General features: G+C 37.8%; 1 protein-coding gene and 1 long non-coding RNA gene across 8 annotated transcripts in view; one reads left to right on the top strand and one right to left on the bottom strand.

Annotated features, from left to right (window-relative positions):
* Positions 1–16664, bottom strand: part of LOC143672201 (uncharacterized) — a 101432-nt gene that overhangs the window by 61917 nt on the left and 22851 nt on the right. The gene's annotated exons all lie outside the window — the stretch shown is intronic.
* On the top strand, positions 1166–8252 carry LOC143672197 (odorant-binding protein-like). The gene is made up of 7 exons (XM_077147073.1): positions 1166–1381; positions 1469–1608; positions 4092–4165; positions 6047–6157; positions 7161–7262; positions 7424–7449; positions 8075–8252. Exons 1-6 carry the CDS (start codon positions 1181–1183, stop codon positions 7447–7449), a joined length of 654 nt encoding a protein of 217 aa, XP_077003188.1. The 5' UTR covers positions 1166–1180; the 3' UTR covers positions 8075–8252.

Below are 16664 nucleotides of genomic sequence, written 5' to 3'. Positions count from 1 at the left end.
GAAATCATAAGTGATAATGAGTCTGGATTGTCTAGTTGCATCAGGGATTGGGAAAATTCCCTATTCAGGGGAGGAAGTGCCATATTCACAGATAAAAGTTGGTGAAACCCAAGTACTGGACCCTCAGGAAATGTCCCAATAGCTAGGTTACCATATCAGGTTTGTTCTCCAACAAATTATTTAAGGTAACTCATAATTTGAGGTGTCTGAATCAGAGGTACTAGTTTGCTAAATGAGCTGGAATGCAATATACCAGAAAAGGAACTACCTTTAAAAAGATAATTTATTATGTTACAAGTTTACAGTTGTAAAGCGATAAAAATGTCCAACTAAGGTACCCAGGGAAAGATACCTTGACTCAAGAAAGGCCAATGTCCATCACATGAGAAGGCATGTGGCTAGTATCTGCTGGTCCTTGTTTCCAGTCCTACTGCTTCCAGTTTTGATGCCAGTGGTTTCCTCTCTTTCCTCTCTAGGCATCTGTGGCCCTTCACTTAGCTCCACTGGGACATAACTCTGTGTTCTGTCTTGATTAACTTCTCATGGGGAGGCTCATGGCAACATCTGCTGGACTCTGCACCCCCAAATGTCCATGTCTGGGCAGCTGCTCTGTTGGCGATGCAAGCATCTCCAAATGCCTGTGTCTCTGTCGGTTCTAAAACAACTTCAGAATGATTCCCTTTTTAAAGAACTCCAGTAGACTTTTAAAGACCTACCTTTAATGAATGGAGTCATATCTCCATCTAATTAAAGGCCACAACCACCATTGGTTGTGTCAGTTTCCATGAACTTCTCAAAGGTTTCTACCCCACAGAATTGAATAGAGATTAATGGACATGACTTTTCTAGGGTATACAACACTTCCAAACCAGCACAGGGAGTTAAAAGCATAATAACTTCCTTGGGTCTTCCATGTCTTATATTGTATTTTCCATGTCTCAGGGAACCTAGGTGAGCAAATAAAACATTGTGGTCCTTGAAACGTCTCTTGTGAGTTATAATCTCTCCCCTCAAAGGTCAAATGTTCAGTCCAATTTAAGCTGCTCTTTCAACTAATCTCATTAAGACAACCACAGAAGGATCTTCACAATCTATTGTGTGCCAACCAGGATGCACATTGTTGTTTCAAGATTATTTCTAGCTCTCTATATGCTTATGGTTAATGACAAGTGAGTCGCAAATGGACACGTCCACAGACGGATGGTATAAAAAGAGTCTTCAGAACCTGCCCCACACACATCCATTCTCAACTCTTCCAGAAGGTCTGACAAGCACCAGCAAGATGAAAATTCTACTGCTGACTCTTTTACTTGGTGTGGTTTGTGCCGATGTCGACTCTATATTGGAGGAGATACCAGAAATAGGAGCAGATCTATTAGGGGTACAAGGACACCTTATGTCGTGCCTATTATTCCACTGTGTCTCTCTCTCATTTAACAGCATTTCTTAAAAGATATTTCCTTTTTAGGTTTCAGGGACGCTGCATACTATTTATATAGGAGCCACCGACCCAGATGCAATAGCTGAAAATAGTCCATTGAGAGGCTATGTCCGGCAAATTCAACAACGTGACGATGGTAACATCCTCTCCGTCATTTTTTATACCGTGTAAGTAAAAGCAACAATGAGCAAAGGCTGTAAAAGTGATTCAGCCTCAATCAGGGTTAGACGTTCATATTTTCCACGCAATATCTGATTTATGGTCCAGAGCATATGCTCTTCTTAGGTTTTTCTTGCATATCATCATGTCTCCTGCACAAAACCCTGTAGGGTCTTCTTAGAGGGCAGGATGGAAGGAAGCCTTCTTTAAATCATTTTACTAAAGAATATAGACTTTACGGCATCATTGGGGAAAGATTTCCTTCCAAGCCCAAAGTTTGTGCTATAAGTACTTACTGCTCAGGATACACAGCAGTAGGTTCTATCAGAAGTTTCAGAGATGGCAGATGACAGCCCAAGAAATTTATTAATTTTGTTAAGATACCCCTCCAACGTCCAAGAGTGGGGGAGAAATGATCTTCACGTTTTGAGCAATCACATTACAATGAATAATAAATTAGTTAATTCCTCCATTTAATTAGTCATACGTTAATTCTATCCAACACTTGCTATGCTATAGACAATATACTGTGCACTGGGATAATTTTTAAAACTGGGGGGGGGGGGGAGGTGGAGGGAAGCAAAACACTACTTGGAAGTTTAAGAGGCTTTTCCAACGATTCACTTTGAATTTGTAGTAGAAATCAGACTGGAATCAGTCTGCTTTGAAGGTTCAAAATCTGATCAGGGATCCAGGTACAGAGGCAGATTGTAATTTGTGATAAATACCACAATAAAGAAGTAGTTAACTCTGCCGTCTATTAGGAAAGTTTTCATAAATACATAGATTTACGGCACCTTTAAAAGTATGAGTGCAAAAACAGAGAAAGGAAAAAGATGAGCATAAGCTGTTCAGGAAATACCGGACCTTTCTCCTCTGTGTTCACACACACAGCATATTTAACTGCCGATAAGTCATACTAAGAAATGCAAAAATAATTATGGACCCGAGGAAGTGCTATCATTGAAGATGGAGGCTAGCAAACGAGCAATGGAGCGGAGAACACTGTAAGGGCAGAATCATTTATATCAAAGGAACGATCAATGACCAAGAGTATCTATTTGTGCATAAAGATGGGTTAAGCGATTTAGTAAAGAAATTCGGCCATTAAAAGTTTATTTGTAAGTTTTCCAGTATTCTGTAGGTAAATATGCCTGGATGAAAGAAGAAAGATTACTCTTTCAGTACTGTGGTAAAGAGTAGAAAGATAAATAGCTGAAGGATTCTACAAACAGGGAATGTCACAAGTTGAAAGACTTATTTTTGTACTCGCCAAGAGTTGCAAACTCTCACAGGCTAAGGGGTTGTAAAAAAAAAAAAAGAGAGAGAGGGAAAAATAAGTTCTTAGAAAACAAAGTAGAGGACAAAGGCTTTGCAAGGAGGAATGTAAGTAGATAAAGAAACAAAAGGGGTGGAGAATGAGAGAGTGAAACATAAGAACAAGCAAGAGAACAAGCAAATGAGAGAAAGGGGAGGGAAGCAGCAAGGGAAACCTTAAAAAGTACATGAATCTGGCTGGATCTTGCCCATAAATAGCAAATGAAATGAATTGGTTTCTTGCAATTCCAGAAAGTACTGTATTTAGAAAGCGCTAATTTCTTCTGGGTGTTTTTTTGCAATTCTTGCTTTCTTTATGTTCCAGTGCCTTTGCCTGGTGTGAATTAATTTTAGTGTCATTTCTGTCTGAAACTAATTTTCACATCTGGGAGTACAGTGAGTTTGTGCAAGTCACTTCTGATTTGAAAACCATTTTGGTGCTAAGTGCACATTGAAGATGCCAATATCAGAGATACTCTAAAAGTTGAAACAGCATGGACATTAGTGTGCAAATATCTGTTTGAGTCCCTGATTTCAATTCTCTGGGGCATATAACTTGTAGTGAGATTGTTGTGTCCAATGATAGTTTTATACTAGTTTCTGATTTGAAATAAGTAGAATAAGCAAGCTCATGGAGGGAGAATCTAGAATAAAAGTTATCAGGGGATGGAGTAGAGATTGGGAATGGGGAGTTAAGGCTTAAAATGTACAGGATTCCTATTTGGAATGGCAGAAACATTTTGGCAATGGACGGCAGAGATAGTAGCATTACATAGTTAACAGAATTAACAGCACAGAAATATGTATCTGAATGTGATTAAAAGGGTAAATGTTAGATTACACATTTGGTAACAAAATACATTTTAAAAAAATCCACAGGACTACACTTTACAATGAACCCCAAGTTAAACCCTAGACTATAGCTAATAGTATAATTATAAAAATGTGCAGTCATCAATGATAGCAAATGTTTCTCCCCAGTGCAAATTAATCGTAGAGGGGTAAAGGGGAATCCTGATTTTAGGCATGATAATCCTGTAAACCACAACTTCTATAATAAAGAAAACTGTGAAAATAAATGATGATAAAGTGGAGTATAACATATCGCTTGGTGTAAATTATCCTTACATAAAGTTGTGTTGGATGGTGAGCTTCAATTTGCTTTGCTTTCCAGGATCGATAGTGTATGTCAATTGCAAACTGTGGAAGGAACAAGAACAGATGCTGAGGGCACGTATACATCAAACTGTAAGTCCATGGTCTCCTGGTATCTAAGCTTCTAACAGCAGTCTCTTTGGCAGGATTGTAGTCCAGTTTCTAGAGTTTTAGGAGTACAACCTGGCAAAAGTCCCATACATTCTCAACTCTTCACTTTTCTTTGTTTCATTTTCAAGAATAGGAATTATTTAACCCTTCAGTTCCTATTATTTTATCATTTTCTGTAAGTCTCTTATAAGACGTCCCAGTATATTTATTTCCTAAGATCCTCCAGCATAAAAAGGGTTCAGAAAAACTTAAAACTTAATTTTAAATGAAAAGCAAATGTACACCTGAAGAGAAGTAAATATCCATTTCGTAGAAAACGTACACGGAAGTATTATGTGTTCAATGATTATGTGTGCCACCTGCTTCTAATGTTTAAGAAAGATTGATGAATCACTAGATGAATAGAAAGAGAGAGAGAAGGAAAGAAAGGAGAAAGAGGAAAAATGTTAAAACTGATGCATCTGGGTATCAGGGGTTTAGGGATAAGATGGGGTTCTCTGTATAGGATTTGTATTAATTTTGCAATTGTCTGGTCAGTCTGAAATTATTTCAGAATAAAAAGTTTTAATAAAACTGAGCAAGTATATCTGTAGGGAATCTATAACCTAAATAAGTCCTTTTTTTCTTTAATGAAATACAAGGTAGAGGAGATGCTGCTTCTTAGATAAACATGTAAGGACTGATTTGATTAACTTTAAATCTGAAGATAATCACAGATAACAAATTTGTTATTCTAATCATCAAATAAACACATTTCACATATTTAGAGCTTCAGTAAAAAGCAGCATGGACAGGAATCCATTTTTATTTCTCCATTGGTATATGAGGGATTGAACTATTTTAAAATACTTTCTACATATGACTATTTCAAACCTAAAATGGCTAGATGTCTAAACAGTTGATAAAAAGTATCTGTGAAACTTAGCATTACCTGGCATAGTAAATGGCAAAAACAATTAATAAACAATAGCTAAACCTCCATGAGATACAAATTTAAAAATGTATTCGTTACATTTTGCTTCCCAAGCCATCATTCAACAGCCTTAAGAATAGCTCCATTTTCTTATTATCCAACTTAAACCCTTCACTTCTGTTTCACATTCTCTTCTTTCTATTTCATCATCTTTTATATTAATAATCACATTGGTTTGCCATTTTTTTCCTCTGTTCATTTACCTGGGAACTTACTCCAGTCAACCCAGGCTACAAAGCTCTAGCGTGTGTTTGCATGACACAGGAGATTTGAGAAACAGAAGTTACTTTCACCTCTTGCTTGATGAGCTTATTTCACTGGGAATACGTATACACATTTGTGCAGGTTTAAAAGATCCAGGCTGCTAGATAATTCATTCAAGGCTTTCATTCTTTGACTGCAGTTGAGATCTGAGTTCTGTGCATGGATAATGCTGAGAACAAAAAACAGAATAACGAATGCATAAATTCTACGAGAAAGCTTTCCTACGGTAGCCTGTGTGCCTTGCCGATGTTACTGAAGCAATCTTCTAAATGTCTACAATACCTGGGCAATTCTGTTATTTTCATAAACAAAATACTGAAAATGCTATCCTATGTATGCCACAGAAATGGAAAGCTCCTTAACGCTCTTAGAAGCATCGAATATAAGCATTCTGAAAATAAGGTTTATATCCCGGCAAGACCAAGAGAAGAAGATGGCAATATGGAAAACTCGTCCCTGCTTCTTAGGGCTCATCATCAGTTCCAGCAACTTCTGAAGTGAGAGAGCATATGAGAATGAAACAGAGATGATCGTTCTTTGAGAATGTTCTAATGGCATGCTAAATATGAGAAAGCGACCATGGAATAAATTCACTCAAGTGATCATTGTACCATTTTCTTTCACAGATCAAGGCACAGTTGAGCTCAGCTCAACTGATTTAAATCCCAACTTATCTGTGCTGAACGTGCTCAACCAGAGTGAGGACGGCAAGGTCACTCGCATTATAGGACTCATTGGTATGTTTTACTGCCCTAACCTTGGATTGTGTTGTCAGGGTTGTTAAAAACAAGTGTGGTGGGCTCATTATTTATAATCAAGCTGGCAAGATAGGACCACTTGGGGAGATATGTTTTCTGAGTCATCAGAAATTCTGGATGGGGTCTACATGGAAAGGAGGGTGATACATCCTAATGTGATACACATGAGCTCTGAATATTCCCGAAAGAACCCAGAGCATGAGAAAGTACTCTCATCAATCACTCTTCTTTGGTACCCCCTCTCTTTGTTATAGAGAGGAGGTAATCACCCAAGGGGACTCTGGAAGTGAAAACTTCAAGTCAGCAGGACACTTTTGGATTCACAACTGCCCTGAGTGTAATTCCAAACCCTTTATTTTATATACAGTTTTGTACTTAAGGAACCCAAAGTAGATGTGGTCCCTCACTTCCAATGTTCTCTCACACGTCCCTCCATCCCTGGGACCAGATGGGACCCGGGGAGATATGTTCCAGTCTTCTAAGAGGTTGGACTCAAAGTAGGAATGGGGCAGAACTACTATTAGACAAACACCAAAATACATTTTCCACTCTACTACGCATGGCAAGGCTAGTGTTCTTGATGGGATATTCAACTCTTTTTTGTGTGTGTGGCAAGGAGTGGGGGGTTGATTCAGTAGAATAGGACACAAGATCAGAAGACCAGGGTACGTTACATGGAAAATGAGAAATTAAAGTTTCGAGATTCTGAAAGCTCAACCTTAATTTTTATCATGTCCCCCCGATGAGTCTTTGGAGCCGGTTTTTGCTATAGGGAAGCTCACCATCATGGGTTAAATTGCCTGGAATTTCCTCAGTTGTCTTTGGAAACAGTGATTGACATCCGTGTAACAGTAAACATTTGGCTTCTGTCAAATTATGCCACCCGAAGACCTACTTATCTCATTCACTCCACTCACACGTACTCAGAAATTTGGCTCCAGCCTACTGGAAAGTCTCTCTGATGTTCCCCTATGATACACAGGCTCAGGAGACGACGTTGAAGATGCTGACTATAGCCAGTACGTGGCAATGGCTGCAGAAATGGGTATCCCAGAAGAGAACATTATAAAAGTCACAGATTCAGGTAATGAGAGGGTGTATTTTTCAGGAATATACAATTTGCATGTCATTAAAATATAGTACAGTGAAGCATACTGCTTCTATCTCCTGTCAATGTTATTTGTTGAGAAACATACTTTTAACATGCTTCATCAGTTGTTTTCTCCTCTTCGTTTTCTTTAACAGACATCTGCCCTGGGACTATCAATTAGGTGAGTGGAAACTATGATAGCTATCCCTTTTGATATTTCTTAGGAGGTTAAGGATATCTTGCTATAATAGTTGCCGATTTGAGCAGCCGAATAACAAAAACACATGAGTTGGTGGATGTTAAAATGCTAAGATTTCCTTAAGAGTATGATGTTTGGCACCTTGCTAGGACGATATCTTCTGAAAATAGGATTGACATAAATGACACAGTGGGACCTTTACATTGTGCTCAGTGGGGTAAAAAGTTTGGAAACAATGAACTATGGAACTTGATTAAACCTGCTGGTTTTCAAGGTGTATATATTCTCTGGAAGCCACAGATTATTCCCAAATTCTGATTGCATTTAGGAAAGGACTGCGACTGAGACAAAGGCAGAGTAAATAACATTTGAATAGTTTGTAGCTATGAAGCAGCATCTTAATGGCTCCTTGAGTAGTTATCTTACCAGGTGTGCATTGTTTATTCCAGAAATAAATTGTTTCAAAATTTAGAGTGTTTTAAGTTCTACCAGAGACTTTCTCAATAATGTCGTATGCAACCATTTAAGTATTTCTTCCTTATCCTCAGCCCTATTGGGCTGTACCAGGTTAATTAAATTTATCATATATTTTTTCCATGTGCCAAAGAAAATTAACAATCAAGGAAGATAGCCTCAGAATGAATCTGAAGAAAAGATGGCTTTGGCTTTGAAATGAGATTCGTTTTCTTGGAACATCATAAACTCTTTCCTGCTTCCCTTCTCCTGCTTTTCTGAGCTGGTGTAAACCGATTGCAGCTGATTTCAATAAATTGTTCATAAACTCATGTGGCTCTGTGGAGAAAGCACCCTCATTTCTAAATTACAGGCATCATTTTTATTTTACACAATTAAACCCAAATTATATGTCTCCGAAAGAATGAGTAGTGATGATTCTAGATAAGATTACCAAAATTACAGCCATGTCACAAAGGATGTGTTAAGTATTTTATAGAATTTTCCACCCTGCTGACACTTGGAGGATGGGAGAGAAACAACATTTGTTTCAACAAAGTGAGAATAAGAGGAATCTCAAAAAAAATTAGTCCCAAAGAGCAGAGCTCTTAAAGGCAACCACACTTGATCTTCCTATTTGGCTCCAGCCTGTGGGGACTTGATGCTATTCCCCTTCATTCTGCACAGCTCTGTTTTGGCATGGGAGGTTTGATGGTTCCTCAGGCTAAGATCAGTAGAAAGCAGAGGTGATGTGGCAGCTGCTACCTGGCATGAGATCCAAACATGGTTAGATTCAGTTGTCAACTTGGCCAGCTGAAGGCACCTAGTTCTATTGCTGTGGACATGAGCCAATGCTACGTGAACCTCTTCTGTTGCTCATTACATCTGCAGTCGGCTAGGAGGCGTGTTTGCTGCAATGAATGATGTTTGATCTAATTGACTGGTACTTAAATGAGAGACTCAATGTAGCACAGCCCAAGCAGCTCAGCATACCTCATCTCAGCACTTGCAGCTCAGCCCAGGCCTTTGCAGATGCAGAAAGGAATCACCCCGGGGAAAGTTGTTGGAACCCAGAGGCCTGGAGAGAAGGCCAGCAGAGACCATCCTGTGCCTTCCTACATAAGAAAGAACCTCAGATGAACGTTAGCTGCCTTTCCTCTGAAGAACTAATGAAATAAATCCCCTTTTATTAAAAGCCAGTCCATCTCTGGCATGTTGCATTCCAGCAGATAGCAAACTAGGACACATGGATCAGTGCAACACTTGGAGAATTGATTGAGTTGCATTTGTGTGTAGATGGCATGAGTTCTACAGATGTCATTCACTTCACTATTACAGATAGCAGGAGGCAACCACATTTCTCAGGAGAGTTCACAGTTCCTTGTTGAGGGAGATGGAACATGTTAAGTGACTCTCCATGGTGTATAGCATACCTGGTTTGTTATCAGAATTAATTTGGCAATTGACTCTTTCAGGAGGATGGGTTAAAAAATCAGGAATCCCTTCTATGGAGAGAGGAAAGAGTACATACTAAATAAAACATGTAACCATGAGATTTAAATGAGCAAAAGCCAACATGATTGGGGCATTTGCCACTCAAAAGAGCTTCATTTTGCCATTTATCCATGGTAAATACAATAGAAGAGAGATTTAAAAGATGTAAGAGAAGATTATTTTCAGCATGGGAGCAAATATCCCCAAGCAGGGCTGCCATTTTCTAACTAAAACCAATGTCTTGTCAAGGATAAAGTGGTTTGTAGATTGGGCTTGCAGCAAGAGTGTCCTCAAGAAAACAATCTTACTCTAGATGCCCATATAAAAATGCTTGCAGCAAGACAGTCCTCAAGAAAACAACCTTACTCTAGTTGTCTATATAACAAATGCATGACTTACATGTAAGTAGGAGTTTGAATTCAAGGACTAAGAGTCTGGAGTTCATGGAAAGGGTTGATGGATAAGGCAGAGAGAGCCAGTGGGGTAAATCAAAGAGTAGGCCTTTAAAAGTGATTAAAAGACAACATTTGATGAAAACAAAATGGTATCAAGAAGAAAAAATAGGAATGATACTATGACACACAGGAGGAGAAAATGGTCAAGAACAGGACTGTATTGGATGAATAGATTGGAAACAGGTTGGTAAAATAAAGGAAGGCAATTCTGCATAATACTGTCTTCAAAACTTAAGGGGTTTCCTTTTCTTCAAAGTCCTTTAGCAGAACATCATGATTTGTGGCCATGATTTTACCATTTAAAAAAAAAAGCATGATTAGGTGAGAGGACACCCCAGGCAGAGAGATTCAAATAGTACCTAATGGTTTAATACATTTGGAATTAGGTTCTGTGTACACTCTGAGTGTTTATTTAATACTTTCCAAAATAATATGTAATTCTCCCTTTCTCCAAATCAAGAGTCAGGTATGTATGGGTTATCCTGTAAGTTGATTTTGTGTTCCATTGGTATCTACTCTTGTCTCCGATGTCTGACTCAGACACTCACATAACTTATGCCCTACTGCCCTCAACTTCATATATATCTTTGAATTTCAGAACTTCTTTTTCTGAAGACAACAACATATAAAAGACTGTACACAAAGTGGGGGAATCTGTATCCTGATTTTCAATTCTATAACATTTACTAACAACCTGACATGTTATACTCTTCTAAGTTTGTAATTTTACAATCCGTCTTCCCATTAGAAAGAATGTTTTGGGAATCATGATCTTTTGGGCTCTCTACTTTGTTTACCACATCAGTAAAAATGTGTGATCCATTGTAGGGAAATGTTTTAGTTTGTAAAAACTGCTGGAGTGCAATTTACCAGAAATGGAATGGGTTTTAAAAAGGGGAATGTATTACAAGTTGCAAGTTTATAGTTATAAGCCTATGAAAATGTCCCAACTAAGGTATCCAGGGAACGATACCTTGATTCCAAAAAGGCTGATGGGTCTGGAACAACTCTGTCAGCTGGGAAGACATATGGTGACATCTACTAACTTTCTCTCGTCATCTCCTAAGGCTTCTCCAGGGACGTTTTCCTTCTCCATTCCAAAGGTCTCTGCTATGTGGGCTCTGAAGCTTTTCCCCAAATGGTTCCCTCTTAAAAAGCTCCAGTAAGCAACCCCACCTTGAATGGGTGGAGACACATCTCCATGGAAACCATCTAACCAAAAGTTTCCACCTACAATTGGATGGGTCACATCTTCATGGAAATGATAAAAATTATCCACCCAGCAATACTGAATGAGGATTAAAGGACATGGCTTTTCTGCGGTCCACAACAGATTCAAACTGGCACAGTAACCAATAAGTATTGGTTAAGTATTTGTTGGTTGTAGAAAGTGTTAACACCCCACTGAATGAAGAATGATAATTTTATGATACTTTCTCAAAATGATGGAGGAAGGCAACCTTTCCCTTCATTTTCTTGGCTCTTCCTGGACATTTCTACTTCCACCTGAATTTTAACATCAGATTATAATTTTCAGTGAACAAAACCCTAGCAACCTTAAGATTAGGATTAGGATTGAGCTAATATTTAACTTGATGTAGGAGAGTGACCATTGTATACTCCACTGACCCTTCTTAGCATTTAAACAAGTCTCATTCTCCATTAGCAGATACCTAAAGAGAAGCGAGCACAGAAACCATCATAGGTGGGTTTGGCAAGATAGAGCTACCAATCAGAGAAGCTGCTGCTGGCCAGAAGAAGAGCGAAGTGTAACCAGAGATGTCTTGACATTGGAGATGGACCCATTTCATAAGGCACATTTCTGGGGGCTGTTGATGTATGATTTCTGGACAGCTTGTAGAAGCCAGTGGCTAGAGCAGAAAGCAGATAACTAAAGAGGGTCTACCACCTAACTATTTCATTCTTGTCTCAAATGTCTCATCTACAGAGCAGTCTTTTTGCCTATAATCCACAGACTCTACTCATTTATCCAGAGTTTCTTTTTTCTCTTTGCTTTAATAATCATATATATTTCTTTTTGCTTGTATAGGCACTTGGAATGTATTCTCTATACAAACATACTCTCCGTGTAGAATATCTTTAGTGTCTAGTACACACTCGGCTGCATGCATCTAACAATGGCTAGATCACTATAGGGTATGTGTGTTTGCAGGGTTAGAATTGGCAGTCATGCATTTGGCATTACGGATGTATGAGAATAGGGACAAAAACTCACTATGTTACTTATCTTCCTAAAAGAGTCTCGGGTTCCTAAAAGAAGATTAAAAACATATATTAATCATAAAATCTATCACGTTGGTGATGAAGCATTATATTCAGTGTCCTGGCCATGTATCATATTAGGGGTTTGATGAGGCAATTTATAGAATGCTAGGTAACTAGTCAGTGGATATTAAATATTGTCTTGGCATCAAGCCCATACTCCTGTCCAATGGGTCGTTCAGAGATTATTGTTTACACATTTCTCTCCTGGCCAGTCTGTTTCCACTTTGACATTAAATTCACTTAAAAGTATTAATATTATAGCTTCAACTTATTGGAAGATAATCTCTCATGGATTATTCATTAAGTTACTGAGTTCACTTTTTATAATACAAACTCTTTTTAAATTTTAATTTAAGTCAGCACCTCCTAGGGTGAATTCAACAGGTAAAATTCCTTCAAAAGGCTCTGAAGAAAAGATGTCTCAGTTAAACTCCTTTGGGAAATTCTATATCTCATATTCCAGATGGGAAAATTGTTCAAGTCTCTGTATCCACAATTCTAAGAGTTTTTACTACATTAGAAGCCAAAAAATGTCCACAGACCATATATATATGTGTGTGTGTATATATATATCCTAAGATAATTTTGTAATTATGTGAAAGATGGTAGCCTTCCATATTATCACAAGTCTTTCTGAGACAGAAAACAGAGTTGAATTACTGTTTTATTTAATTTAAACCAGTAGAGTGAACCAAAGTGATGATGAGAGATGAAGCATGAATTAATCCCTTTAAGAGTCCATGCCCACACTTCACATATCCCACTCCCTTCTCTGAGGAAAACGTCTTCCCCTGCTCTTTTGGACTCTCAGAGCCATGGCAGTGACAGGAGATGTGTGCATTCCAAGCTGTTTATTCTGTGCAATAAAGGGATCATTTGCTGAGAGTTTCCACCGTGCCCTGAATTGTGTTTGCAGGACACATCATCAACTCATTCCACAATTCCCTTTCTCTAACCATTATTTTTCCCCCACTAGTATTGTGCTTTTAGTCGCTAAGCCTGGTCTCTACTATGTAATGACTTTCTTTGGTTTACTTCATGGATTTAAGGTATAAATGAATGTGAAATATTTAGAGGTTGATGTACTAATGAGATACCTCACATCCTGCTATATACATCAATTAATTTTATTGCTTTTTGGGACAGGTCTATAACTACTATATGTTAAACTGTTCTCAGACTTGTTACTCATGTATCGGTGATTTAAAAATGACTGCAAGCAGGAAATCCATTACAATTTCAACAGAAACAAGAAATCACTAATAGAGTAAGTTTTGAGAATAGGTTTAGATCAAGCATTAAGGAATACTTTATTAAAATTTATGAGAGGAGTCACAGTTTTACTTTTCAGGATTTGTTCTGGGCAAAAGGAAACAAATGAAATCTATGAAAATCTGAGAATTCCTGACTTGGTAGTGTTTCTACAATATCAATTATTCCATCGTGTATAATTAAAGCAACTGGTCAGATTTGCAGTTTTGTCTCTGTTAAGATCACGCAGCAAATCAATATAAAATGTACGATGGAACAATCTCTCCCTGCACAATGGGGAAGTTGAAAAATGAGGGAGTTTGTTGAAAGACACTAAAGTAATTAATTATTTGTTTATAAATCACTGAGACACACTGACAGCTGCTGGAGATCAAATCCGTGGTGAATTTTCAGATATGTTTTTCTTCCAATGTTACTGAGGTTTTAAGGGAGTTGTATATAGTGATTTTTTTTCCCCCTGCAACTCTAGTTTAAATATTTGTTCTTTTTCAGTTCAGGAGAAACTTGGAACCCTCCTGCGCTGGTTTGAAAGTATTATGTACCCTAGAAAAGCCATGTTTTAATCCTGATCCATTTTGTGGAGGCAGCCCTTTCTTTCTTTTAATTCCTATTCAGTACTGTAGGTTGCAAACTTGATTATATTATCTCCACAGAGATGTGACACACCCAATTGTGGGTATTAACCTTTGATTAGAGGGAGATGTGACTCCACCCATTCCAGGTGGGTCTTGATTAGCTTACTGGAATCCTTCAAAAGATGAAACATTTAGGAGAAAGTCAGAGAGCTGCGACAGCTCACACAATGAGAGAACTTTGGAGATGAAGAAGGAAAACTCCCCTGGGGGAGCTTCATGAAACAAGAAGCCTGGAGAGAGAGCCAGCAGACTTTGTCATTTTGCCATGTGCCTTTTAGTTGAGAGACAAACCCTGAACATCATCAGCCTTCTTGAACCAAAGCATCTTTCCCTGGATGCCTTAGCTTGGACATTTCTAAAGCCTCACTTTAATTTGGACATTTTCACAGGCTTAGAACTGTAAACTTGCAACTTCATAAATTCTCCCTTTTAAAAGTGATTCCATTTCTCGTATATTGCATTCTGGCAGCTAGCAGAATAGAACATCTCCCTACCACCCCTTCTGCTCCAAGGCAGTGGGAAAAAAATGTGCATGTATTTGAGAAACCTGTCCTCAGGCATGGCTGAAATATCTGCTCCTAAGCAAATAGGTTTTTGGGTTTCCAAGCTTCACACTCTTGGGACGATGAGCAGAACAGGAGTTAATCACAAGACAAAAGGGCTTGGGATATGAGTGGGTGTAGGGAATAAAACTAACACCTATGTGGGGCATATACTCCCAAAGAGTTGCTTTATTAAAATAAGATGTCAAGAAGTATGCCCTTGCATGTGGGACTACAGAACTGCCAAACCCTTCTCTAGGAAGCTTGTGCTGGTAGAATTTCCTCACTAAGGGAAACACTTAAGGTTAGTACAGCATAGTAGGTCGAAGATGTAGGTCTTATTGAGACAATAAGAGACATTTTCAACAAAGCCTAATACACACCACAGGGAAACTGACACCTGAGAAAATAGAGTTCATCAGATGAAGCAAATGAAAAACTTTCAATGAATATGTCTAAAGTCCTCCATGTATTAGAGGAGTAAAGGGATATCAGTAAAATAAGCCATGTATATGCCCATGTTTTATTCCATGTATGCGTATATATACGTGTGTGTGTTCATAAAACATGGGCATATACATGAATTTCCACTGTTTTCAATATTTAAAAATACATGCTAGTCATGCATTCATATAAAACCACAATGATGCATGAATTTACACATACATTACATGTACGTATACGTGAGCATATGCCAATATATTTATGTGCATGTATCTGTTTTATGCATATGATTAGCATATGGAATATTTTATTAGCTATTGGAATAGGACATTCAAATAAACATATACCTATCGCTGTTCCCTACCATGAAACAGAGAGCAAGAAGATGACTCAACTGGTAACCACTGGGCAAGCAGGACTGAGTTGTCTTAAGTCATGAAGGAAGCAAGTTCTACAAGTCTTAAAACCCTGTGCAGGAACTGGGGAGTGCAGCTAATTTCACACCTCTGGGCATTTTTCAAATCAGGGTGCTGAACAAGTAGCTATGGAACCTGGAAGCAATTCCTACTAGCAGAAAACAAAGAGTTGCGTTGTTGGTGGTACTACATGTAAGGAAAGATGCAAATGAGACTGGATGGTCTAGGATGATGGTATAAAAGATTAACGTTGGTTACTGAGCTTGAAGAGATTGTTTGATGATCTGAACCTCTGTGGAGCTGGAAGCTAAAACATCTAGCTTCTTTTCAGAATAACATTTCCTCCATTAGCTCCAGAAGAATTCCATATGAATGTTATAGCTCTGATATGTGGGTTGTTAAAAGTCTACTGATAATTTTTCTCTTGCCTTAGGATCACCTGGTCCTGCCTCTTTCTTTCCATGCTTCATTTATTCTTATTTAAATTTTGCATTGCACATAAAAAAAAATCCCTTATGTTCTCAATTATTTTGTTTAATCAAATACTATAACTTTTATATAACTAAATTAAAGGAAATCACCCACCTACATCATAACTTTATATGGAAACTTTGTTTTGGGGGCAGCCTTATGATGTCATATAGACATTCATATTGTGAAATTAAAAATCTATCCATTTTTTGAGATTCTCAGAAATAATAGTATCACAAACTCTGGTAGACATGTAAATTATTATAGCATTCTTAAAGAAGAAATTGGAAGTGACTCGTACAATTTAAAATGTGCATCTTCACATCCGAAATATACATCTATACCCCTGAGAAACTATGACTCAGGAAAAGATAGCATATTTACATCACCCTTGTTTGTAAGCATGAAAAATTGTAAACCAATTATCTGTCAGTCCACTAGAAGGGTTGGAAGTTATAGTCAAAGAAGATGTTACCTTACATATAGAGAAATTTTCTATGGAAAATTTGAAAAGTTTTTCATTCTGAATTGTGAAAATACAGCTATATTTTAAAATGTCTTTCCTTTATCAGACACCAGTGTGAGAACTGAACTAATCATAAATACTGACTCATAGCATATATATGCTCAGTGATCCATTCAGAGATCACCTTTAATTTTACTATTTACTTATGTTTGCTATACTATTCATTGTATTCGATATAATCTCTTTTCCTCAAAAATAATATC

This window comes from Tamandua tetradactyla, chromosome X, assembly GCF_023851605.1.
Source record: "Tamandua tetradactyla isolate mTamTet1 chromosome X, mTamTet1.pri, whole genome shotgun sequence".
NCBI classification, from domain to species: domain Eukaryota; kingdom Metazoa; phylum Chordata; class Mammalia; order Pilosa; family Myrmecophagidae; genus Tamandua; species Tamandua tetradactyla.
The sequence above is the reverse complement of the archived record's forward strand: the minus strand, read 5'-3'. Positions and strand labels throughout refer to the sequence as shown.